This window comes from Aythya marila (assembly GCF_965140915.1).
Source record: "Aythya marila genome assembly, chromosome: 1".
Lineage (NCBI taxonomy): Eukaryota > Metazoa > Chordata > Aves > Anseriformes > Anatidae > Aythya > Aythya marila.
This window is the reverse complement of record NC_139042.1, coordinates 170,413,538-170,439,294: the sequence shown is the minus strand read 5'-3', so window position 1 is coordinate 170,439,294 and position 25,757 is coordinate 170,413,538. Positions and strand designations below refer to the sequence as shown.

Sequence of the window (25,757 nt, the reverse complement as noted above, 5' to 3'; positions counted from 1 at the left end):
TTTCTGTGCACTGACAGGCACTCGAGGTTTGGTGGATGAACTGACAGATTACCCCTTTGCATATTATACTCTATTATATTTCACGTTCTTTTTCATTATTTTGTATGAAATGAGTACAGTGGTCGTTTAACACTGTGTTTGAACAGGATAATTCACAAAAGAAGGAAGGTGACTGTACTCCTGAAGGTTTCCAAATTCAGGACCCAGTTGTGGCCCCTTTAATTCTGTGCCCATAAATGCTCCTTGCAATCAGCCAGGAGGCTTCAGTGAAGAGCAGCTCACTGATATTTTCCACCAGGACTGAGCACACCACCAGTATCATGTTTCAATAGAACAGCTGGTGCTTAAAAGGCTGGTAATTACAATTTTATTCAAAAATCAGAACTGGTGGAGCTAAGAAGATCATTGATTCAGATGGTTGACCTTGAGAGGCAGATTGGAATGAACTTGTTGAACTTTTGAAAACATTAAAAAAAATCAAAAAGTAAAAATAGATCTCTGTGCAACATTTTTGGTACTTTCTGGTAACAAGCTACAATCTTCAATTTCCCTCCGAAATACTGTCATTATGAAAATTGACTGAAAAATATACTGAAAAGCCTCATTATTTTACTATTCCTTCCAAGGGTGTGGATGACATTCTAAAAACTGCACTTCCCTGTAATTAAAAGCTCTGCAAAATTTTAGGTTTGAAGCAGTAGATCATGCTGATGGTGTATTTTATAGAAGTAAGAACACAAAAAGAGCTGTAATGGTTTGGGAGATGGACAGCCAGTCCATCTAGCCCAGTAAAACATCTCTGATGATGGCCATAAGCTGCTGTTCAGTGAAGAATATAAGATTATAGCAAACTTACTATATTTCTCTTAACACTTCCCAGCCTCCAAGTGTTTGGGGTTCAGACAGATTCTGTGTGTTCAGTGGATTTCCTTTTGGTGACCCTGTCCAGCTTCTTAAGCCTATATTTAACATTCAGTGTCTGCAGCATCCTGCAAGGGAGTTGTACAGCTGAGCTATGTGTTGTGGGAAACACAGGATCACCAGATAATTCAGGCTGGAAGGGACCTCAGAAGGTCTCTAGTCCAACCTTCTCCTGAAAGCTGGGTCACCAAAAAGACATGACCACACTGCCCAGGACCTTATCCAGTTGGGTCTTGAAAACTTCCATGGACAGAGAAGGCACAACCTCCTTGTTCCAACATTTTGTTATTCTCATAAGGAAAATATTTTGCTTTATAGCCTGTCAGATTTACCACTATATCAATTCAAGGCCACTGTCAATTGTTCTCCTGATGCACCACCAGGAAGAGCATGGCCCCAGTTTCCCAATAACCTCCCTGCAGGCTCTGGTATGGGTTAGTTGGTACTAGTTAGGAGGTATTGCTGTTACATCCCCCAAAGGCCATTCTTCTTCCAGGCTAAAGAAGCCATCATCTCTCAATCCATCATTTCGGGGCAAGTGCTTCAGCTCTGGCTGTTGTGGTGGCCCTCCATCAAACTTGCTCCCATTTATTGATGTCTTCTTTGTAGTGTACGGCCCCAAAGTGGACACAGTATTCTAACAGCGGTCTAATTAGTGCTGAATAAAGGGATATTATCTCTTGATCATGGCGCTCCATTACACAGCCAGGCATGCTCTTGTCCTTGGACTTAAATTTACCCACTTTGAATTGTATCTGCTATTTTAATGTCTAGTCACTGAAATTTGTAAAATCGTTCACACAAGCAATAAATTAAAAAAACATTTACAAAGTGTGAATTGGATTCATGTTGTTTGCATTTCTAGTGTTAAAGCAGATAAACCTCTTCATAAGGCTTTTTGCTACTCTGGTAACTACAGCCCCCAGTGCTGAGCACACTTACAGTGATGACACGCTGCTTTGTATCACAGTGATCAGCTCCTTGATGCTGCTGAATTCATCTGGTGTTGCCTCTGTAAAGCACCTACTCATCTCTTGCTTTCTGCTTGGATTGTCAGATACATACGCTGCAAATATAGATGGCATGATGCTTCTCCATGTTCTGGCATTTAAGTATTTGCAGACTACCAAATTTCACTTGTCATATATTTGCTTAACATGCGGCATCCTGAAGAGCTGCCAAAATATGTACAAACATTACAAAAATGAATTCCAGGGGAAACATTATTTCAATTAAGACAGTTTTTCATGTTCTTGCTCCAAATAATTTAAAAAAAAAAAAAGGAAACTGCAAGTTGAAACTGAAAAAGAAACAAGAGGAGTCAGTCATGCATTGTAAAGTCTAAATAGTGTGAAATAGCCAATGGGCTACTGCTTATTCCATCACCTCGTTTGGTTATAACCTCCTAAAATGATGACCTATGCCAGATAAATGCAATCCAGATATAAACTTTTGTCCTACAATTATTTTCCAGAGGGAAGGAATAGATATTATAAGGGAGAATGGGGCGTGTTCCCAGCAGGGACTCACGTCTCTGTTCATTTTGATGGAGATGCAACTCTTTGCTGCAACTGAAGCAAATCGTCTCAAATAATTTGATTTGGAAGACTATATTAATAGTGCCATGGCATTTAATTTCAGCCCATGCTGAAATACTGCTGCTGCCACATGGTTCTCTAGACAGTGGGCTTTCTGTAGTTTTCCTGCTGTTCTCCATTTCCAAACGTAGCACCTCCAGTGATGCCCAGTGGCTAGACCAGTGTGTGATGATGCTCTTCATGATAAAATGAATTAGTGAGCTCTGCTGCAATGCCACCTCCTGTCCCCCATTTAAATGCATATGCAGTACCCAGGCAAATTGTGGCAAATTGGTGTAATTAGCTGGTGCATCAAGAAAACATTGCTCTAAGGGGGAATATCAATGAATGGACCTTGTCAGTAGCTATTGATACCTGAGTTATGCCTGTGCGTATGTGAATGCAAACACACCCATACATAAAGCTATACACACACACATACATTTTACCACTCCGTGCAACTTTCCCTCTAAACTGTTGGTGTTGGAAGGCTAGATAATCACTCCTCGCTGACCATCAAGCTACTACACGGTTATCATGCTAATCAAAGCCTGCTTTGAAATGCTGTTTAGTTTCATTACCATCACAAAGGAGCAGCTAAAGGACATCTAAGGCAGGCTGGGGGGGGAGCGAGTGCTCTGAGACACTATAATCTATTTGAACAGCCATGTTTATTGGAAACAGGAGGGGACTTTGTTTAGCATAAGCTGGTATCAATCACTGAATCACCGGATTCTTTTCCTTGTTATTAATGTGCAGGCAGCCGGGCAGGGAAGAATGAGCTCTGTGGAAAGACAGACGTCTCCCTGCTAAAAGGGAAAAGGATTGTTAGCCCCACACATACCAGATGGACTCCTGCAATCTATCATAAAGACTATTTTTTTTTTTCCCAGGCTAGGACAGGGAAGTCATAGCATTTCAATGCCCAAATGATCCTTTGTTATTTTTATTCCTCCCCCTCCACCCCCCCCCCTTCTTTTTTTATATACATAGATTAATTGGGGGGTGAGAGGGAGAATAGAGATCTCCACCAGAAGGGATGCTCCATGAAACAGGGCAGGAATCTCTATTAAAATATAAATAATATTGCCTGTCTAACTATGCTTTGCTAGCCTCTGTGTAGGTGTATTAACTGTGTTACTGCATGCTTGTCTCTTATTATTTTTATTAAAGAAACACACCCTTTCTCTTTAAAACAAACTTGCCTGAATGTCTTTCTGGATTTTTCTGTTTTGATTTAGGGTTAGCAAATTAAAAGTGAGCATTGATTTCAGAGGAATTAAACCAGGTGCTCACAGTTATAGTTATGCAACAGATTGAAGGCTCCAATGCCTTCTGATGCTGTAAAAGCACTGGTAAGAGCAGCAAAGACAACAATCTATAGGTCTTCAGTGCAGCAGGTACAGACATACAAAAGATTTCCCAAGCTCCCCGATTTTGGTTTGAAAGCTCATTATGGAGCCACTGTTGTGTATATTCATGACAAATGCTGGGGGACGCTTTTCATCATCCTTATACTTGAACTGTAAGGCAAACAAGAGTTTCCTGTTATGTCAGATTGAAAAATCACTTACACATGCAAATAAATCTAAAAAACACCACAGCCTCAAAACAGATCCTTTTCTCTGCATTTCTATTTATATTAAACATCAGTGTTCATGGTGAATCAAAATGCATGCTCAGGCTTGGATGTCTAAAATAAAAAGTGGACTTGTATTCTTCTGCTGAGTTCTGAAGTATTACAAACCATACCTGCCAGGCCGTAGTCACGTCAGGTCTCATAAACTGAGTGACTTTTGATTAGGTCAATACTTGGCTGGACAGACACGGCAGGTGCATTTGAAAGGAAATGGTTCCTCACTAGGTAGCAGACTCTCTTTCGTATGAGCCTTAAACCAGTATTTGAAAGGGCAGGATGCCACCACAAGTCTTCAGGTTGACATAGACAGCTGAGATTCATGTGGATTTTTAGAGGAGTATTAAAACTGCCATGATTATATTCTGTCCCTGCCTGTTTTAAAGGCATCTCTGAACTTGGTTCCTTACCTGTCTTTTCTTTCCTAGTATTATTATACAAACAAGTACCAGATTTCTTTGTGATGACTTGAGTTCAATCGTAAATGTACTGACTTTTCTATGCCTTTTTTTGGTGGATTGGATGACCGTAAATAGTGACAACTGATAGCAAGGCTTACACTGTAGACGTGACTTTGCATAACTGCAATTTAAACAAGGCAAAAGAGTAACAGACTAAAGTATAAAGACCAAATATAAAAGAAAATAGTAATATATAAAATATAAAATATAAAATATAAAATACAAAATATAAAATATAAAATATAAAATATAAAATATAAAATATAAAATATAAAATATAAAATATAAAAGAAAGAAATCATGCCTTACCACCTGGGGGGTGTCTCCCATTTTTCAGTCATTCTCCTTCTTTCTGGTCTTCCAGTGCTGTTTTCAAATCTTTTCTCTGATGCATATCACAGGGGACAAGGGAACTTGATAATAGCCCTTATAAAACTGGTAGTGCCTGTGCCTATTCTTGTCCGTATGTAAATGGACTGAAACACTTCAAGCTGAAGGGACTGTCAGGAAAGTGAGACATTCTGGTTCCTGGTGAGTCCATGATCAAAGGCATTCAAACACTTTCCTCGAACTACTCATTCAGAAAGAGCTCTCTGTAATACTCATCAAATCTTTTCCTTCTTTCAGATATGAGCTGATTGATTGGAGTTCTGCATTTTCTGGTCTAGTGACTGTGCTTGAAATTGCAATATTATTTTTGGAACAGAGAAACTATGCTCCTGCAGACAGATAATTAAAGTTTCTATTAAAACAAGTATAGAAAACCTCCATAGATCTCAGACACCACTGGGTTTCTTTGACTAAGAAACATAATTTATGCTCACTCATGAAACACAGATTATTTTCTAGTAAGAACAAGAGGCTGTGTGTGGACAGGTCACTCAACACACCACGATGAACAGGGATCTGTCACTGGTTTGAATTTAGGTTTTGAATTATAAAACATCTGATAGACTGCCTACTGCACAGGTATGATTTTATGTTTCATACAAAGATAGACCAGAGAAACAGAGAATTAAAAATGGCTACTTCAGCTGGAAGTTCTACTATAACAATATCACTGAAATGAAGTTTCATTTGGAGCAGTTTTGCTTCTATTTATAGGGCCCCATCACTCATACAGCTGAGAAGTCCAATGGGCTGGAAACAAGTTGTCATCACTTCCAGTCATCTCTGAATGGTAAACAGTTCAAATTATGAATTCTTTGCCACTAAATTGTCTGCTGCTAATTGCTCTTCTGCATGTAATTATCAGCGCGCATTTAATAAATATGGAAATACTACTACATGCCAAAAAGTAAAAATAAGACAAGAAAAAGCAGACTTCAAGAATGTCTGGCAGACAAACTCCTTAATTAATCCTGGAACGCCACGCTGGCTGACATCTCTCTCAGTGAGCATCTCTGGCAAAGAGGTGGGTTTTTATGATCCTTCAAGTAAAGTGAATACATTTGCTTCTACAGCTAGAAAGGTTTTGGCCTTCGCCTCCAGGTTATGAATTTCAAAAGGAGCATCTATATAGGTGAGAGCAAGACTGAACACGTCAAGGGAAACACAGAAAATCTTAACATATCTTAAGAATAGTAACTCCTAGTAAAAAAAAAAAAAAAAAAGATTAAAATTAGAGAGAGGTAAAACCTAGGAGGGCTTTTGAACTGTCACCAGGCTTTTAGGTATAGCTCTAGCTTTTGCTTTCTTTGCACAACCTGTCTTTTAAGAACCCACGTGGTTTATGTTGCAGAATAAAATATGGGAGGCAGAGACTCAGAAACTGAATCCTCCTCTTATGGATTTTCCTCTTGTTTCTGATTAGCAAAAAAAGACCAAGATGGACAAGAATTTCACGGTGGTACTTTCTGCCTACTTTCTGTCAAGTGGCCGTGGAAGTCAAAATATCATTGAAACTTTGCACCTGTGGTCATAGTCATTAGATAATATTAATCAGAACATAATCAGACCCAGCAGATAATAAGACTGTACACAGACAGTAAGGGTCCCGAATCTGAATCCCATGTAGTTAACAGCTAAATTACCATTTTCTGTTGTGAGAGAAAAATCCTGGATCATGTATTCCCCTAAACTATCAAAGAAAATGAAGTGAAAGTAAGATTTGGTATTTTACCCACTTGATTTTCACTAATTTTCACTAAAGGGAAAACATCTAGATTTAGGGCTGTTAAGCAGGTTAATGACCTGTTGCACAAAACTAAAGAATAAATTATTACCAAGAAAGAATGGAAGAGAATGGAAATCTGAAACGTATTTTCTTGAGTGGGAAGAAAAAGAAAAAAAAAAAAAAAGATTTCTTGCTTTAATTTCCTTAGTTGCTTCTTTTCAGCTGTCATTTAGTGATTCTGTGTAGACCTCAAAAATCTTTTTCTAATGTTCATGAAGAATATTAAAACAAAACTGGCCAAGTTTGGCTAAACAAAAAGCTGGTACTAAAAGCTGTAGGAGGGAAGCATTACAAGTGTTTTTTCATTTATTTGTTTATTTATTTTTCTCTTCCAGGCCAAACTCCTTAACATAAATCTGTTGCCCCGTGGGGAACAACCTGAAGAATAATGTGAGTTTTGTTCTTCATGACTGCCCCAGTCTATACAATGTTTTTCTCTGAGGCTTATAATGGTGACAATTATGGTGAGACATTTTATATGTGATATAATACCAGTTTACCAGAAACTCTGAATCTAATTCTCTGACAGCTGAGATGGCAACAAAATTCATAGACTGTTGTATTGACTTATTTTAGATTTAAATCACTGCCCTAAACATTCAAGAGACAGTACCCAATCATGAACACACTGAAACTTCTAGACCTCGCTACTTGGTTGTATTATTAGCATCTGAAAGAAACATCACACTTCAGTACCTTTGCACTTGAACTCTGAAATAAACTCCCAGGGCGTTCAGGTACACTCTGTGTTGGCAAGATTTTTTTGACATAGTTCTTTAGCCATAGGTTTGTTTATGACCATTAGAGAGGAAGGTCTCGGTCTGGGAACTGTTGTAACTCATGTATAAAATTGTAGTGAAACATCCATGCCTCTCCCTTTTTTTGCAGGTTCGTTATGAATTCCTCTGAAATATCATTATTGAAGCTCTAAAATGAAGATAACACCAAGACGGATTCAATGTCTGTTTGCCCTGAAAGATTTCTGCATTCCATTCGTGACTGATTTGGTGATAAGGTAACTCTCTGGAGGGCATAGCTTTAGTTTTCAGATAATTTTTTTTTGCTTTCTAAACTAGAACAGGAAAAGAATAAACCCCAGCTGATTGGATCGCCTTAGCAGCATATTTCTTCAGGACTTCTGCATCAGAGCAAATTAGATCACTCCGCACCAATGTGATATATAATTCTCGTATCTTCTGTGCCATTAGCTCCTTGGGTTTGGTTTGAAGGGATAAGAATAAAGCTGCAGCATTGGAGTGAAATTGTTTTTTTTTATTATTGGAATCACAAGATTATTTTATGGGCAAGAGAAAAAACTACCACAACTGGCACCCAGCGTGATTCAACTTTACATATTGGGAACTTTCACTCTGTCAGCCTCAAGTGGCCACAAAACACATCCACTGCTTTCAGTCTTTATTTTTGGGTGGCCCTGCTAGCAAAACAAAACTACTTCCTGATTGAGATTCTATGCACACTGGTTTTATTATTTCCTTTAACTCTTCCCCATGTTTAAATCCCTAGTTATTAAATAATCATCCAGCAGTTCCTTTCTAAGTGGGTCTTAGTACATCTAGACTAGATGCGCTGCTCGAAAATATTAATTGATGGCAAATAATAAAAAAGTAATGACAGCTGAAACAATAACTGTCTATAACAATCTGATTTCAGCTGTTGTTCAACTTGTTGATCTTCAGTGAAAAAGGAAAAATGAACTGTAATGGAATATCGCTCTCACTGCATCCTCCATCTTTGAATTATAGGTTATGATTGTGGCATTTTTCTCCATCTGCTTTTAAAAAATAACTCTTTGGAACAAGACGGGCTGATTACTCTATCAGTTCTTGATATTATTCAGCGTTTTGCACAACATTCATTTCTTTTGCACTTCGTTTGCATTCCCTAATCACTGGAAATACCCTGGAAATTCTTACACAGTTTGACGCCCAATCCAGAGAACAGTTTTTGATGAAGCTCTGTTTTGCTCCCATTCCTTGAAGCGTAGTCTTATTATTCAGGCATTTATATTCAGCACAAATTATGATGGCTCTTAAAGCAACATATGAATTACAATAAACACATCCTAAACCTCTTATACTAGGTTTTCATGAGAACTACTGGTAAACAAAACGAATACATGAAATAGCAAGTTCAGCGGATTTCTGTTGGAAGTAACTCAAACATATACCAAGACTGTGGGGTCCAACAATATATAACATTGAATCACTAGGTTCCATTCTGAATCTTCACCTGGTTCTGTTTTCATAGCAATTTTACACCCTGACGGGAAAAAGGACCAGAAGCTTAGGCTTGCTTGACTCTGTATGCCACCAACTGTAAGTGCCAAAAGAAAGACAGCTTGAGTGAATGATCTTGTCAAAACAGAACGTATCGCTACGGAATCAGCACTGAGGGACTGAGTGATTCATATCAGTTTGTTAAAAATAGTGATGTGTATTCAGCCATTATTCCTTTGCTTTTTTTGTGAAAGGCTCTGATTAGTTGGCTTTTTCATATTAAAAATTTTCCAAGCCCTGCAGATACATTTCTAATGGCTAATCCTCTAAAGCAAAAACTGTGAATGTAGATAATTCTACAGTTCACCACTGCTGAATGTTACCAAGCTCATCTCCATAAAGAAATTATTCTTGAATAGGACCTGTAGAAAGTTGAAGAACTGCAGCTGTCACCAAATACCTCTCCGTAGGAACATTATTTCATGTTAAGAGTACCCACATTGTAAGTGTTCTGCAAATATTCTAAAACACATATGTTGGGGAACACCTCCATAAATAAACCCTATTTTTCAAAAATAGCTATTGTTCTTACTTTTGTATTGTTCTTATGATATATTTTATGCACATCAAGAAAAATGCTGAACTGGTACTTAGGATAAAGATTATAAATTAAGATTATTATATATGTGACTGAATTATGAATAATACAGGTATATTATTACAGAGAAATCTAGGAAAAAAAATACACTATCTTTTTTCTTATTTTCTGCTATAAAGCATAAAGCCTCAGCATTTTTCTGCCTCCAAAAATATTTTATGATGAAGATCTACAGCAAAGCTCAAAATGAAGAGAGGGAATTTCTAATTGTGCATCCCTCGCTACACAAATAAACAAAAAATGTCATTTGATAACAAATGTGACCCCAAGTGGCAGTTTCCTTTCAACAGATGTAGTTTAATCTTTGAGCAGCAGGTGCAAAAGTTATCTTGAGGCAGAACTACAAACAGAGCAATTTTAGAGGAGATGTTTTACTTGGCAGGAAATGCAATTCCTACCTGCAAGTAATTGCAACATGCAGTTCTTTTCTCCTCTCTCTTCTAACAGCAGCCCATACATGACCCAGTGCTTTATCTTGAAAGACATTTACGTTGAATGTCAATTTTTATCACCCCCCTCCAAATTAGAACATGGTTCGGAATAATATTTGCTCTTTTGGTCAGTGTTTAGCAACTGATGTGAAAATGGATTTTCATTCCAGTTCAGTTTCTAATCACTCAAAGGAGCAAATTTGTTCGGAATTATCTATCTGGACATCCAGGTGGTTACTAATAAAAGAGCACCAAAGGGATATGATGCTGCATTCGATCAGTTTCCACAGCTTAATTGCTTGGCTGTATTTAAGACATCCTTGAATCAACCAAGGTGGCTCAGAAGACCCAACCACGTTACCCGATTTGCTGCTCTCCCAGAGGTATGAGATACCATGGATCACTGCCAATCTGCTTTGACTGCCCTGCAGGTACTGCACTGCTGCACTACTAGATGAGTCACCACAAAGAAATGTAATTTTGGAGTTGGCTTCTGGAAACAAACACTCTTTGCATTGGTTTGTGGACAAACAGTTCCCAACAGGAAAAAAAAAAAATGACTCTCTTAGGTATTCCTGCCCTTCTGGTAATGTCCTGGTCTTGAGCTTTGTCTAAAATTGGATATTTCCATTGCAATAAAATAACTATATTTACAAGCTGACCTTGAAGCATGTAGAAACCATTCCTCCACAATGGTATCAGAGCCTCTCAGCTACATGCCTTAGACTGTGTGCTGCTAAGGGATAATGAAAATTCTCTTTCAGGCTCAGCTGCTGATGCTGTGTAAATTTAACATAATATAAATCTCATACTGTTCTTGGCCTTCGCTGGATTCCTAGTATGACCCTGTTAACACCATGTGGAGTGAAAGAGAGTGCAAGGAATGGAGGTAGCATGAGAAGAGGGCCTGAGAGCAACGAGCCTCAGTGGTTTAATCTAAACAGCAAACGTGGAAGTAAAAATGTCCTGTATCTCAAACAGAGAACAGCGCTCAGCCACATCCGAGGCTAGCAGATTACTGTAGGTGCTTCTCCATCTGTTTCTCTGCTTCTTGGCAGCACAGGTTTTGAGGGAGAAGAGCTTGGGGGATGCGAGTTCCTGCTTTCACAGGGATCCTGTCTTTTCATCCCACCTTGATGACTGCTTGGTGGAGGCCATGCCGTAAAACTGCATCTTCCTTCCCTCCATGTCCACCACAGCTGCAGACAGTGCCACGACTCACATCAGGACAAAATGGCCACAAAATGCCACCAGCTTTTTCACACTGCGTCTGCATGGGTGTAAATGACAACATCAGGTACACGACAAAAAGGAAATAAGCAAATTTCTTTCTATTGGCAAAGAAATCACTGCCTCCAGAAATATTGTAGGAACGGAATTTGAGGATATTCTTAGAAAGCATTGGGAGACAAAATCATCTTTATTTTGTGAGATGTGAGCAGACAATTGTCTCTCTGTATCTCATCCTTTCAAATGACATTGCTTCTACAATATATTAGTTCCACACTTTCTGAAGAACTGGCTAGCAACATAAAAATCTTCCAAAAAGGTCTAATTTTGGCCTCTGCAGTATGATAACAGAACAAAGCCATGATCTGGTATCGCTGCAGCTGAATGCAGAGATGAAATTTTGCCCTTAAACTGGCAGTATCACAAAATGGAATAAAAAAAATAAATTAAAATCAAGTAGGTCACCTTGACTGTGACTGGCAGGAGATGCTTCTAACACAAGTAACAGGACTGAGCGTTTCAATGCATAAAAAGACTGAAAAGTTTTGTAGAACTGTTTTTGTTTTTGAAATGACATTCCTCTGGATCAGGCTGTAGCAGCATGGGTTGACTTTTCTGATAGAAGTTATTAAAAATGCCTTCTCACTGCGAAGTACTGGCATCATTAACCCCCAGAGAGAGAACGAAACAACAGGAGGTATCTCTGAAGATTGTTTTGAAATTTAAACATATTCTTTTCGATATATGGTCTTCCTACTGGCATGTAATTATTTCCAAAGTATTAAAACTAATTGCGGATGTTTTCTTTTAAGAGCCTGCTCCCGCTTGAATAATGCATATGAGATATATGAGATTCTTGCTCCTTTTGATATTTTGTTTTGTATTTGCTATTCACACACATAAATTCACAAGCAAGCCACCGATACTTGTCAGACCTACTCAATTTTATACATATTCATTATGAATAGAACAGAAATTGCACATGCCCAGAGGGTTTAAAAATTTTAATGGTGGCTCTAACAAGTTCAAACATTCGGTCCTAAACTTAGACTATGCCCTGCTGTTACAATGCATGGCTACTAATCCTAGAATTATATGAACAGACTAATAATATGTATTTTTTAAAAAATATATATCTAATCTCTCTCTGCTGACTAATTTTAGCACACAAACATGTAGTTAACGACTTATATAGAGAGGAGAATCGTTTTGAAATAAATTAGGCCCCAAGGTTCAACAGGTAATGGTCAGAGAATTTGAAAATAAAAACAATTCTTGTTTCTATTCAAGGGGTTGTTGATACCCACAAAGCCCATCAGTGTGGAGCTGACCAGACACGTCCATGCCTTTTCTGGTACCACAACATGTATGCCAAACAGTCAACAAACCTGAAGGATGCCTGAAGGACACCAGCCCCTTCAGCAGCCTTGCCTCCAGTGCAAAATATTCTTGACCCAAACGAGTGAGGCTGAGCTAGCTGAGTTTGAGTAAAACCCTAATGAGGTCAAAGAAGGGCAACATCTGCTCCAAGAGAAGAGCATCATTGAGTCATTTCACCTTAGCTGATCCCATGGATGATTCAATCTTGCTCCAAGGAATCAGATTCGGTCAAGTTAAGCTCTATTCAATAGATTTATTCATTCTGATTTAGTTTTAGCCCTTTCTTTCACCTTGATTCATGGAGGAATAATACAGTTTGTATTTCTTCATCTTCGCTAATTTTGCTGCTAGTCTCATACATGAGGGAGATGGCACGTTCTGTTGTCCTGAAATGAAGCACTCTTAGGCAATAATCAACACGCTAACAGCAGTGCTTTAAAATGCTATGAAATGGAACAGATGAGCGTTTATGTACTCTTTATCAAACCTTGGCTCATATTGTGATTAACCAATGTGCTAACATACAAATTTCTAAATTATTGATAGTCAAGGTTTTCCTGATGTGTGGAGTAAGCAAAACCCATAGCATGGCTGTCTCTGGTTCTAATAAGCCTAAATAGTCAACACACTTCAAAAAATTCCTACTTGTACCACTTTTGAAACACAAACAGTATTGTTCAATATCAGAAGTTCTGATTAAGCAAGTGCTTGTAAGTTTACTTGAGACAAGTGTCTCCAGTACAAGCATTGTTGAGGTCACTATGTGCAGAAAGCTGGGTGTGCTGACATAAAGGGAAACATAACTCGGTCTGAAGGAGTCAGACATTTAGAGTTATGGTAAGGAATGAAAATGCAAATGGTCAATCAAAAAGAAAAACAACCTGGATTAATTTTCAGAAGGGGTAGTCATGATGACTTTTTTTCTGTTTTCTAAGCTGAGTTCATTTGGCATGGAAATAATACAATGGTAAACATCTAGGAGTCTAAATTTCTGTCTCGTATATCAAGTCAGATTTTATTTGAAAGATTCATTTTAGTTTTTATCCGTGAGTGTGTGGCAAATGTTTGAAACCTGTTGACCACAAATGCTGCAAATAGCTGTGCAGTGTTTAAGAAGCAGAAAGTAAATTACTTTTAGCTTTTTTTTTTTTTCTCTCAATTTTTTATCCAATTTTAGTCAGAAGACTGTTACATTATTATTTTCTTTTCCTTCAAGATACTGTATTTCCTGACAATCTTATGATGAAGATGCTATTGGAGCTCTGTTCTTTTAGAGAGGCAATTTCAGTCCATTTGACAGTTGCTTCAGTCCATTACTTAACTGGATACATATATTATTTTCAGCACCGTTTCCCAGTCTTTCTCTTCTTACAGCTGATGGAATCTGACACACAAACATTTTGCTTTGCTTTACTTTGATTTACAAAAGAGGATTATCTGGGTTAGGAAGTAAAGGCCAGACAGTTTACAACTACATATATTACTTATTCTTCTTGGCAAGCATGTAGAAATCTCTCATAAATAAGACCAGCAATGTTTTCTACTGTCCCAGAATGAAACAGTCTTAAGTGAGATTCAACAGAGTAGCAAAGCTTTAAATTGCTTTTGGATAGATGCTTTGTGATTCTTAAGTTTCATGTGAAAATTTTTTCAGCTTTAAAAAAGCAAACTTAACTAAAAACATTTATACAATGCAATACAGTGCTTGAAACACACATTTACCCATATGACTGGTCTGCCATGGACTGCATGTTTTTTCAATTTGTTTGCTCATAGTTAAACAGTCATAGCATCCCTTTTTAAGTTTCTTTCTTGTTTTAATTTAGATCGCTTTTTTGACTCCATCTGTGGTTTGTTACTATAATCAGTCAACTCCATTTTTGAAGTCTTCCTTCCCAAGTATCTTTTTCAAGATTAATAGTTCAGATGTACAAAGTCAGTCACCTATCTAAGTGATAAACCAGGACCGTACGGTTCTCTAGCTCAAAATATCTGCTTACAGCAGTGTGCAGCTTTTGACTCGGAACGGCAATTTTCCTTTTATTTCCCCAAAACCAGCTGTAAAAACTGATAACCTGCTTTAAATTCGTCATCGTAAAGGAGTCCCTTTAAGCCTAGTGAAGCTGTGTGGTATAGCTCTTTACATGCTGATATATGAACACACAGCACATCCCCAATTTCCTCTCCTGGCTGTGGGCTCACAACTCCTGTGTGAAGAGAAAGAGCAAATTGGTGAGGGCTCAAATTCTGGTGAGGTGAATGAATGCCTAATCGAACAATGCTCTTCTCTCATCTTCAGCATTTGGGGAATGCATTTGCAAGTATAAAGCAAGATAAATCCTTTAAGGTTCCCACGTTTAATTAAGCTTTCAGCTATCTTTGTGAATGAACCAAGAGCATCTAATATACTTGTCTACAGGGAACAGATCAGGAGTACCACTCCATCTGTGAAGTTGTTTGCTATCAGCTGGAAAAAATCTCTTCTCAATTAGCCTCTACGTGTGTCTAACTTCCTCTGGAACATTGCATCTACTATAGCTGAATCCCAGTTGTAATAATTGTGCTTGAACAACAAAAAAAAATACTCTGACTTCCTCCATGATGACCTGTATTTCTGGTAGTAATATGAAACCAGGTTTAAGTAGTGGCAGGCTAAGCTGGTTGAGGTACAGAAACCAGCAGCAGAATTATGACTTTAAATGATTTAAAAATCATTTTTAAAATGTACAAGATCACAAAGCATCCTGGATGTGTTAGAGGCTGTCAGTTATATTTACATCTTGCACATGGAAGACTAAATTCCTACTTTTAGTATTATCTCAGGATATGCAGATCGTTTCCCATCTAAGAAACTTAGATCGTTTCCCTTTGAGTAGAAGGCAGATGTGACTTTCATGCTATGGATTTATTTCTATCTTTCTCCTGCCCTTGAAAAATCTTTAAGGAAGAGATTTGTGCATGAGGATGCCAAACCCCAACATGAACAACCAGAAAAGAATTGATAAAGAGAAGGAAGCAAGCTAAAATACCTCTGGGAACATGAAAATTGACAGGAATAGAATCTCTGAGATGGAAAGTGGGGAATATAACCTAAAGAGGGACAAGACAAAAATCAGTCAGAAGCATGAACTGGAGCAGAATTGTTTTGTATAACTGTTTTTTTTTTTTTAATTTTTATTTACTTTTTTTTTTTTCTTTTCTTTTTTTTTTTTCTTTCTTCTCAGCATGAATAACCTTACTGTAAGTGAATGTTTGTAGAATTCCCAAAGTGGGAAGTAGCTCAGTTTAGTGTCTAATTTGAAACAATATTAATTTAAAAAGTTAACTCCCAACTTGAGTGAATACTGGCAATACTTCATTCTACAATAGGGACTGACATAAAAGATCTCTCCCATAACAGCATTTTTTATCATCTGGTTCGTTTCACATGCTTATTCAATAACATGCATTGTGGTAACTATGTAGCCAGAACATTTTTGTAGTAGATGATCTTTCACCACCCCCTAGCCACCTGATCCCCACTTAGGACCAAAGTCATGAATGTAAATAAAGAACAGGTTAGAATGGTCTTGTCCAACAGTGCGTGAGAAGTGATGATGTGACAAGCTGACACCTCAGAAACAAATCATTTCTTGTAATTGTAACATGCTCGCAAGTCACTGTCACCAAAGTGATTTAGAATGGTGCTAACGTCCACATGGCAAAACATGAATTGATGTGCCAAATGACAACTATTTGTGTTTCAACTTTTTCTGTCTTGGTGCTTCAAAGAGAAGCTGCACGGTTTTTCTGTGTGTGGCACAGTGTTATCACAATTCAGACATCATAAGCTGTTTTCAGCTGTCACAAACAAGTCAGGAGCGAGCCTATCTTCATCTGTACTGTTCCAGCTGGCTTCCTTGAATAGCCAGCCTAAGTGTTCAAGCAAAAGGAAGTAAATGATTTTCCTCTCCAAAGGTAAACCCTCAATCAAGCATTCCCAAGTCAAATAAGTGAATGGCCTATTTGAAAGGGCTACCTCTCCTTCTTATTGCTTCTCCTCACTGCAGTTCCCCTGCCCATACCAATGGTCCCCCATTTCTCCTTGAGACTCCCTCTTCCTCCCCCCGACTACTCCCACTTTCTGTAACCCATCCTTACCCCACATCAGTGTCACCAATCCACCCCCACGCTGTCCACCTCCTTATGTCCCTCATTTTTGCTGCACAACCCTAACCTGACACCAAGCTGCTCTGGGGAATAAGACCAATGCACACCACGCTCTCTTTTCAGCCCAGCAGCCAGACAATGGCAGTGTCTGTGTCTTCCGAAGCAGTTGTTTGCAGAAGGTCCCTGGGTGACAGGCCATGGCAGAGCCACTCGTGATTTTGGCTCAGTTAATGAAGAACACATGCCTTCCTTCAGCTGCTGTGAAAGGCGGCCTGCAAGCTGCACCTAAAAATGCGTATTTTAAGGACATCTTGGTTTTAGTTCAAATCTTTTTCTTTTCAATTATCAACCTCCAACAACAACAAAAAAAGCATTTCTTTAGTTTTGCTGTACATAAGCATAACTGAGAAGGAGGATTAAGATTATTTCATGTTCTTTTATTTCAGTAAGAAGCTCGAGGAGGCTGCCTGCAGTGGGCTGTCTAGTTTTACACATGGAAACACTTCCTCAGCTCTCCCACCACTTCCTATCAGCCACCCACACGCAGACAGATCACAGGCTTTGCCCAGAAAAGCAATGAGATTGACATGTACAGCAACGAGGGAGGCAAAAACAAGTAACAAAGTGCATTTTTACTTGGCTACGGATACAAAAACTTGTTTTCCCCCGTACCCAGGAGGCCTGTTGGGCACGGTGCTAGTACCACAGCCCAGTCTGGCCTGCGCCAAGGCAGACCCCGAGGCCAGGCCGTGCTGTTCCTGGGGAGCCGAGTGTTTAAGTTACTGCTGAGGTTACGATATGAGCATTTAAGTGATGTGAATAGATATGAAAAAATCTCTCTGTTTGGCCCTGGAAGCACTCGCAGCACATTTTGGGGCAGCTTTCTGCAAGGGGGACAGACAGAAACACACTTTTATTCAGCAAGGAAAACGCGTTTTTCTGTCGTTGCTTTTGACTCCTGCCAGATACATTCAAACCCGCGCTCAGCCGCGGCTTCGCGAGGGCCTGAAGGGCTGAGAGCCACCCCCTCCCCACCCCCCACAGAGCCAAACTACAAAACTACAACTCCCGCCATGCCCCGCCAACGGCGCCGGGCGGGCCGCGCGCGCGGTGCGCGCTGGGACTCGTAGTCCGCGGCCGCCCTTCCCGCCGCCTCCTCCAACGGCGGCCCGGGCTGGGCGCGCAGCCGCTCGGCGCCACGTCCGCGGGCGGCGTCACGGGGCTGCGGGCGCCGCCAATCGCGGGCGGCGGCGGCGGCGCGCGGGGGGCTGCGGCGGCCCCAGCAGGCCCAGGCCCAGGCCCAGGCCCAGCCCCGGCGAGCGGAGCCGGGAGGCGCCGCCCTCCCCCTCCCCTCCCCTCCTCCCCCTTCCCCTCCTCCTCCTCCTCCTCCTCCTCCTCCTGCTGCCGCCGCCGCCGCCGCTGCTCCCGGCCGGGCCCGTCAACATGGCGAGCGCCTCGTACCACATCTCCAACCTGCTGGAGAAGATGACGTCCAGCGACAAGGACTTCAGGTGGGAGCCGCCGCCGGGCCCGGCCCGCCTCGCCTCAGGGCCTCCCCTGCCCTCCCCTCCCCTCTCCTCTCCCTCCCCTCACGCTGAGGAGCGGAGCCGCGGCCTCCGCAGCCTGCGGCGGGTGCGAGGCCCGCGGAGCCCGCAGGAGCGGGGCCTGCTCGGCGCCGTGCGGGACGGGCGGGCCTGGGGGGCCCTGGGCCTCGGCTTCCCGCGCCCGCACGGCTCCGGGGTGCTGCGGGGTGTGGGCAGGGGGGTGCTGGGCTCGCCGTGTAGAGCCTGGGGTGGGAAGGGGCCTCAAAGCCCACCCAGCTCCAGCCCCATGCCATGGCAGGGACACCTCCCCCAGACCAGGTTGCCCAAAGCCCCATCCAGCCTGGCCTTGAGCACCTCTAGGGATGGGGCACCCACAGCTGCTCTGGGCAGCCTGTGGCAGGGCCTCACCACACTCACAGTGAAGAATTTCTTCCTTATATCCAATCTAAACCCACCTTTTTTACTTTAAAGCCCTTCCCCCTTGTCCTATTCCTCTATCCCCTGACAAAGAGTCCCTCCCCAGCCTTCTTGTAGGACCCCTCTAAAACTGTGTGTGTCCAGAAAGAGGAGTCCAGTTAAGTTTTATGAAGGCGGGACTGGGATATGTATTTTGGAGCTTAGGATCTGTCACCAGACTGTTACTATTTATTGGAGTAACCGTTTGGTTACGGGAGATAAAATGCAAAAGATGTTGTATCAGGTAATGAAATAGCAGAGCAACTAAAAGCCACACAACTAAAAACAACTAAACAACTAAAAACAACTAAGAAAAAGAGACCATTCATTTACACAGTGGCTCTAACAAACCATTAGGTTAAAGATAATTAAATTTCTTTGTCTGCATTGTGCGTACCCAGGAATTCATGTATGAAGCTTTCATTTGTTACAGAGAGTGGATCAATACAGGTAGGGAAAAGTCGTAGAACACACTTGGTGTTTTTTCCATTTTTGCACCTTTACAGTTCTTAGTTTGTAGTTAAAGTACACAGTTACGTCCAAAGCAGCCTCTTGTTAATATATTAAAATCTAAAAGAAAACAGGCCATGATTAAGTACCCATAGGGTTGGCTTTTGTCAAAACCATTGAAGCACAGGGCACAGGCATGATAAAAGTATATATTTTTTCTGTCCATCTCTTTCAGGTTCTCTAGTATGATGTTACCAGGAGAGTTTAGGCTAGAAACTTTGGGGAAGAAAAAGAAAAACAACGAAAACTGATTAGTCTGAAAAGATGCAGACCAGAATTGCCTGAGTCATTTAAATTACGCTTAAAAATAGATTCAAACTGTTTTCTGAATATTTTTTTTTAGTTTTATCATGCTAATTTTTTTCTGTGAATAAGTGAGCTTTGCATTTAGTGCTTATAGGAAGGATGTCTTACAAAATATTGGGATGGATTTGCTTCTCAGTATTGATTTCCAATGATTTTAAAACTTTTTGCATAAAAGAGAGGCTATGCCTATGAGATGAGGTTGTAGTAAGTTGTTTTCCAAGCTACATGTAGTTAAAACTTGTTTTGTAGTTGCTTTAGGAGAGCGCACTCTGCAGATTACCCATTCCAGGGGCTTTGAACAACCTTGGGATTCTGAAATACTTAAAAATCATAACAACATAGATTAAAATCTGAATTAGAAACAGTAAAATGAGTGACGATGGACCTCTACAAACTGGCTGTTATGCAATGCTATGTTTTATGAAACCTCTGCATGTATCATGTATTTGCATAATGGATAAAATAGTTCTTAGTACTAGTAATTATAAGTGGATTTATTCTTAGACCGCGTGTATTTGAAGGGGCTCGGTGTAGTTGTCGATACCAGGGAGCTGACTGCAAACCACAGTTCAAGTAGCTATTCTACAGTAAATTCTAATCCACATTTTTTTTTTTTTTGGATAAACTAACTTGTCTGATGCAATTGTTTGTGGCATTTATTGTGTGGAAACTTCAGTTCAAAGTGGGCAGTGATGTAAGGTGGCAGTTTACTTCGGGGCTGTGGGAGGAAGAGGATGGCTGCTCTGAGTACAAGGGGTGAGGAGCTACCGATGCGCTGCTGCTTTGCACCACGTAAAATTGGTCAAAGGCCACATCTACACCGCTCAAAACTGTGTTGCTAAATACCAGCTCCTTCAATTCAGAGTTGCCAGTCTTCCCCATGCCACTGTGGAGTTCGGGTATTTTGTTTTTTAAATGTAGGAATCTGCCAGGAGGACTCCTCAGTTGTAGCCAAGCGCAGAAGTGCTGATGAGCTGAGGATGTTCAAGCTCTGCTTAGCTGAGGAAGTTGTCACAAGTAGGTGATGAGTGCATGTGAACTCAGAAGGCTAGGAAATGGGATTTATTGCCCAAGGAAGTGAGGGGAGGCTGTTAAGGTTTAAGAAAAAGAGGTAAATACAGCAGTGTCATGGAGATGGCTTTTAAACGTTTTAGTGTTGCTTGGCTTTGTGGATGCCCTTATTCCCGTCCGATCTGCCCCTTCCCTTTACTTTTCAAGTAGCTTTTTTCCCTTGCTCTTCGTACAGGCTGGTGCCTTTCACATCCATCATCTGTTTATGCACACATCTGGTTCCTGTCAGATTACAGGCTTGCTTTGGTGGCACTCTTGGAGTGAATGAAGAATGAGCGAGGGCTTCACTTATCTTAGTTAGAAACACCTTGAGACTGTTAGACTGGAACGGCCGCGTTACAAGACGGGATAAGTCGGGGTCCATTATTTGAGGGGAGTCATCTGGCATTTGTGATGCACGTTAAGATTAGGTGGTCTTGGCTTTCATTCTCAATAAAGAAGTATCGAGCAGGTCAGGCGGTGGAGGTAACCTTCCAAGGATGAGCTTAGGCGATGGCTGCTTGGGGCTGATGTGTCGGAAGCCCAAATGTCAACCCTAGTTGTGTAATTAACAGACCATTTTTGTCTGGGGGCTGGGATTGGCATTGGAGCCCCTGGGATTTGTAATTGAGTAAGGCATCTCTGTTACTTTTCTTGAGAAGAAAGGACGCTTAGGAAAGGAAAACAGATTGGGAAACAGACTTTAGAAGGAAAAGAAACAAAAGGCATAAAAGAAGTATTTTTGGAAAGTCATTTCTCAGTATGTTCTTGTATTGGTTGGTGTGACGGTGGTATAGAATACTAAATGAACTGATAGGAAAGCTGATTTTGTTTTCCTGATCTCTCAAAAATTAATTTTAGACTTTCATGTCATGCCCTAGATTGAGGACTGGATAAACATCATTGGCCATTGTCTGGCTATAAACAAACCAGTCTGGACAGACAAAATGAAAAATTTATAAATCATAGCTTTCGCTTTTATTTCTCTGTTGATGTCTGTCATATTATTTTTGTGGGAGAATGTTTGAAAAACTGTATTATTCTTCTTGCTTAAGAAAAAAAATGTGTAGCTAGTGAGAGAACTACTTCCAATCTGGGAAAGCGTCAGTTTTCTTGCTGGAGATTATTTGGAGCGCAGCGTAAACATTGGGAGTAAAATGTGGAGCTTTCCTCACCAAGGAAAGATGATGACCTGACTAAAAGCTAAACTGTAACTTAAAATGACATTTTCTCCTTATTTATTTTATAAGTAGAAGAAATGCTGTTTGTATCACAAAGCAGGTAACTCTAATCCAATGTTAAGTGTGGTTTATTTGGTAACAAATAGCGGAAACTGAGAATCTTGAATTGTAGAGCACTGAATGACCCATATATATCCTTTTAGCAATAATTATCTGACTCTCTTTTGTCAGGTTTATGGCTACTAATGACTTGATGACGGAACTACAGAAAGATTCTATTAAGCTGGATGATGACAGTGAAAGGAAGGTGGTGAAGATGATCTTGAAATTACTGGAAGATAAAAATGGTGAGGTGCAGAACTTAGCTGTCAAATGGTATGTATTCTTTCTCTGTGATGTAAAAAATCATCTGTTGACTGAAAAACATAAAAATTTAAAAAATAAAGGAACACTGCTATGCAAAATAAACGTGAATCTGTTGTCCACATAGGAACCTTTGCAGGTTGTCTGCATTAATCATAACTTCTTACAGAACTATCTTTTGTCAATGTTGCAATTTAACATTTGGGGTTTAAGGGGACAAATACGGTGTGCAGTCATTGCTGAAGGTATATGAACGATGTGCTTGTTCTCTGGTGATAAATCTTGAATGCTAAATAGATTTTCAAGATCATAGTTCCTGGATAGTTGCCACATTGATATTTAACTGTGAAAACTACTCCAACACTACAGTACCATGATCTGCCTTCTCAAACAGAAATAACATAACCAAGACTCTGTATTTACCTTTTAATCAAATATAGAACTTGCCTCTTCACTAGCATTTGAAATATTGTGTGAATGGTTTTACGTGCTTTACAGGAACCGCAGATGTTTTATGGGGTCAGGGTGCAGTTACTTGCTTTTCAGAGGCTTCTGTTGGTTCAGTGGTGTTTCTTCCTCCCTTTATTTAACTTTACCTGTGGTGTGGCGTTTCTGGCTGTGTTCCACCTCTTTGAAGAGGTGCTACATTTATTATGACTTTTTGTACTTAATTCTTCTGACTCCTTTTGCCTTCTATAAGGAGGGCATCTCTGTTAAGAAGCTCCTGGTGTTCCTATAAGAATATTTCTTGTTCATGATCTTTTTTTAAATATCCCATCTGATCTACTTGAGTCTCAGGTTCTGTGAATCATGTGTTGAAGTAAATGTACCACTGCAGAGTTTGGGACAGCTTTGAAGAAGTTTCACATTGTGACTAGCTCAGTTAGTTTGTTTCAGCTTGTTCTTTACAATTTGACCCATCACATCAACAAAGCAGAAAATTAAAGCCTGTGCGTACATAAATCTGCTTATATACTTACAAGAGGCGCTTGCTTTGGCTTCTGAAATATTTTATGTGATAACTAAAACCTTTCACAGAGGATCTAATACGAGAGTAGCAAGTTTCTAGCCAAAGTTTAATGTTCTGTGAGCTGTATAAATAATATAATTATCACAACTTTTTCACTACTCTTATAAGAGTTGCAGTTTTGTTGAAACATGTCTCCTGCCAGGTTTTCTAAACAACACAAACCAACATGTTGCTTTTGAATGTGAAGCCCTAAAACGTCAAAGTACCTTGTGGCACAGCTTAAGTTTTTTGGCTTGGAAACAGGGTGCCTGTGCTCAGTCAGAAGAGACACATGCATGAAAAGTATTAAGTAGATTATTATGAAACTTGGCTCGGGCTTAGAGCTGGCTTTTTGTAAAGTAACATTCTGTGGAAAAAAATGGTTGCAGCATACATGCAGCACTCATCTACAATGCATAGCCTGAAGTTACCCTGAAATTCAGATTAATGCACACAGTGTATATGTAACAATCTTTAATGACAAGGTTAGGATTTTGGACCTAAAGTACAGGTAACGTTAAAGACTTCAAAGGAAAGAGAATGAGGAAAATAGATAGCTGCCTGTGCATGCGGGCATGCCTTGTGCTTTTCTTATTAACCATTCTTCCATTTTTAAAGTTTGCTTTGACACACTGATAAAAATGCTTGGATTTAATTAAAATGACAGAATCAATTTAAAGTTTGGAATACTTTTAGAAAAAATCCAAGCAGCATTAAAGAACAGCATTAAGTTTCTTGTAAGGGGACAAGAAACAAGATGAAAAACTTCGCAGGAAATTGTGAGCTTTCATCTCGAATTTGTACCTTGAATGTATCAACTTTTTTTGGCATCCTGATCACTTGCAGATACACTTTTTTGGGAGGTGGGAGGGAAGGGGATGCAGATGGGATGAGGAGCCAATGACACCACCGTAAAAAGGCACTTTTTTATTCAGGTAACTTAGACTCACAGTATTGTTCTGTCACAGTTTTAAGCCAGTCTAAGCTAATTCTGCTGCTATTCTGATGTTCTCCCCCTCTGTGTCCATTTTCTTGAGTGCATCTGGTTTTGTTGTAGACTGGTTCGGGGAGTTAGATTTCTTCTGGCTCAGCTCTCTCCTCCTACATTCAGATGAGCGTTGGTAGAAACAATACTGGGAGTACAGGATAGGAGATGTTGAAGCACTGCTGAGCTGTAGTTTAAGGCAGTTTAAGGTGATCTAAACTAGATTTTCCATCTGCTACAACGCTAGGTAGGAACCTAATTTGTTAATTTAGATTTGACCAGTGTATTTTCCCCTACTTCTTGGTTTTAAAATATTTTGTGTTGCTGTTCTTTATTTGTGTATTCCTGTTATGTGTTTGCTGCCACTTTCAGCTGAGGAAAGCATAAACTGTGTTTAGATTACCTTATTAAATTAAATGCTCTGGTGCTCTTTAGAGACTATCAGCAGGAACTTTCATCAGGCTGATGCTTGATGACCCATTCAAGTATAGATTCCCTTTCATAGGAGTGCCTTAAAAGTACACAGAAAGCTCTGTCCTGCTGAATTTGTATTTGAGACAGCTTTTTTGCGGGGGGAAGAAAGATCTGCAATTCGTTGGGGAATCTTCCAGCTAGGTCCATGGAAGCACTGAATGGCAATGTTACTGATCAGTCCTTAAAAAGGAAAGAATCTCTTCAAGGAGGATTGTTCTTTCAAGGTTTGGTTACTGATGCCACTGAACAGAGAAGATTTGAAGTAACTCAGAGCAGTCATAAAGCAATGTTTTTTTCTTATGCAAGTGTAGTAACAAGTAAGTTTTGCCTTACCCACTAATCTCTTTCATATTTGGATAGGAAGTGCTCTGTTGGTTAAAATGCTGATGAACTTGTTTCTCATTATCTCTTCAAAGCACACTGGTGTTTTTGTTTTTGAACCTTTCAGCTATATCATACTGCTTTCGGATAGGATAAAACATGTTTGTCTTTGCTGAACAGCTTGAGAGTTCATGGATACTTGGGTAACTATCTTGCAAGATGGTTGTGGTGTTCATCTCTGAATCAAAATGAAAATAAATAAACTGATTTAATACTCTTGCATTAAAAATCAACCAGCTTTGACCCTACAGAGAAGAAAGGAGTGCAGTCATCAAACTTCTGTTATTTCAGGCAGTAGATGCAAACTAGGTCAGTTTTTTCACCTTGTCTGTCTTAAGAATATTTTAGTGTGTGTTGTGTTTTTTTTCTGAAGGACTTCTTTGTTCTGATGATCAAAGGCTGTTTTACAGTCAGCCAATGTAAAAAATACTACTGGATGTCCTTACACCATTCATGCTTTAAGGCTAGTTGTGTAGTGCTCTGAAAGGTACTCTGAGCACCTTGTGGTGGCGGGAGTTTTACTGCCTGTAGCTCTATCCAAGGTTACCTGCATCTGGATTAGACAAGCGGTGTGGTTTGCCTGAGTGTGGGCTGGATTGTTTGTGCTTCGCTGCTGGTAGTGCTCGGCTGGCCCAAACTGCC

The 25,757-nt window shown here is 40.0% G+C and overlaps 1 protein-coding gene across 1 annotated transcript in view; it reads left to right on the top strand.

Annotated features, from left to right (window-relative positions):
- The first annotated feature begins 18,117 nt into the window (after nucleotides 1–18,117).
- Nucleotides 18,118–25,757, top strand: part of CAND1 (cullin associated and neddylation dissociated 1) — a 30,598-nt gene continuing 22,958 nt past the window's right edge. Inside the window, exons 1-2 of the mRNA XM_082760400.1 lie at nucleotides 18,118–18,367; nucleotides 22,135–22,278. Coding sequence (XP_082616526.1) covers nucleotides 18,300–18,367; nucleotides 22,135–22,278 — 212 coding nt within the window. The 5' untranslated portion in view covers nucleotides 18,118–18,299. The remainder of the gene's footprint in view (nucleotides 18,368–22,134; nucleotides 22,279–25,757) is intronic.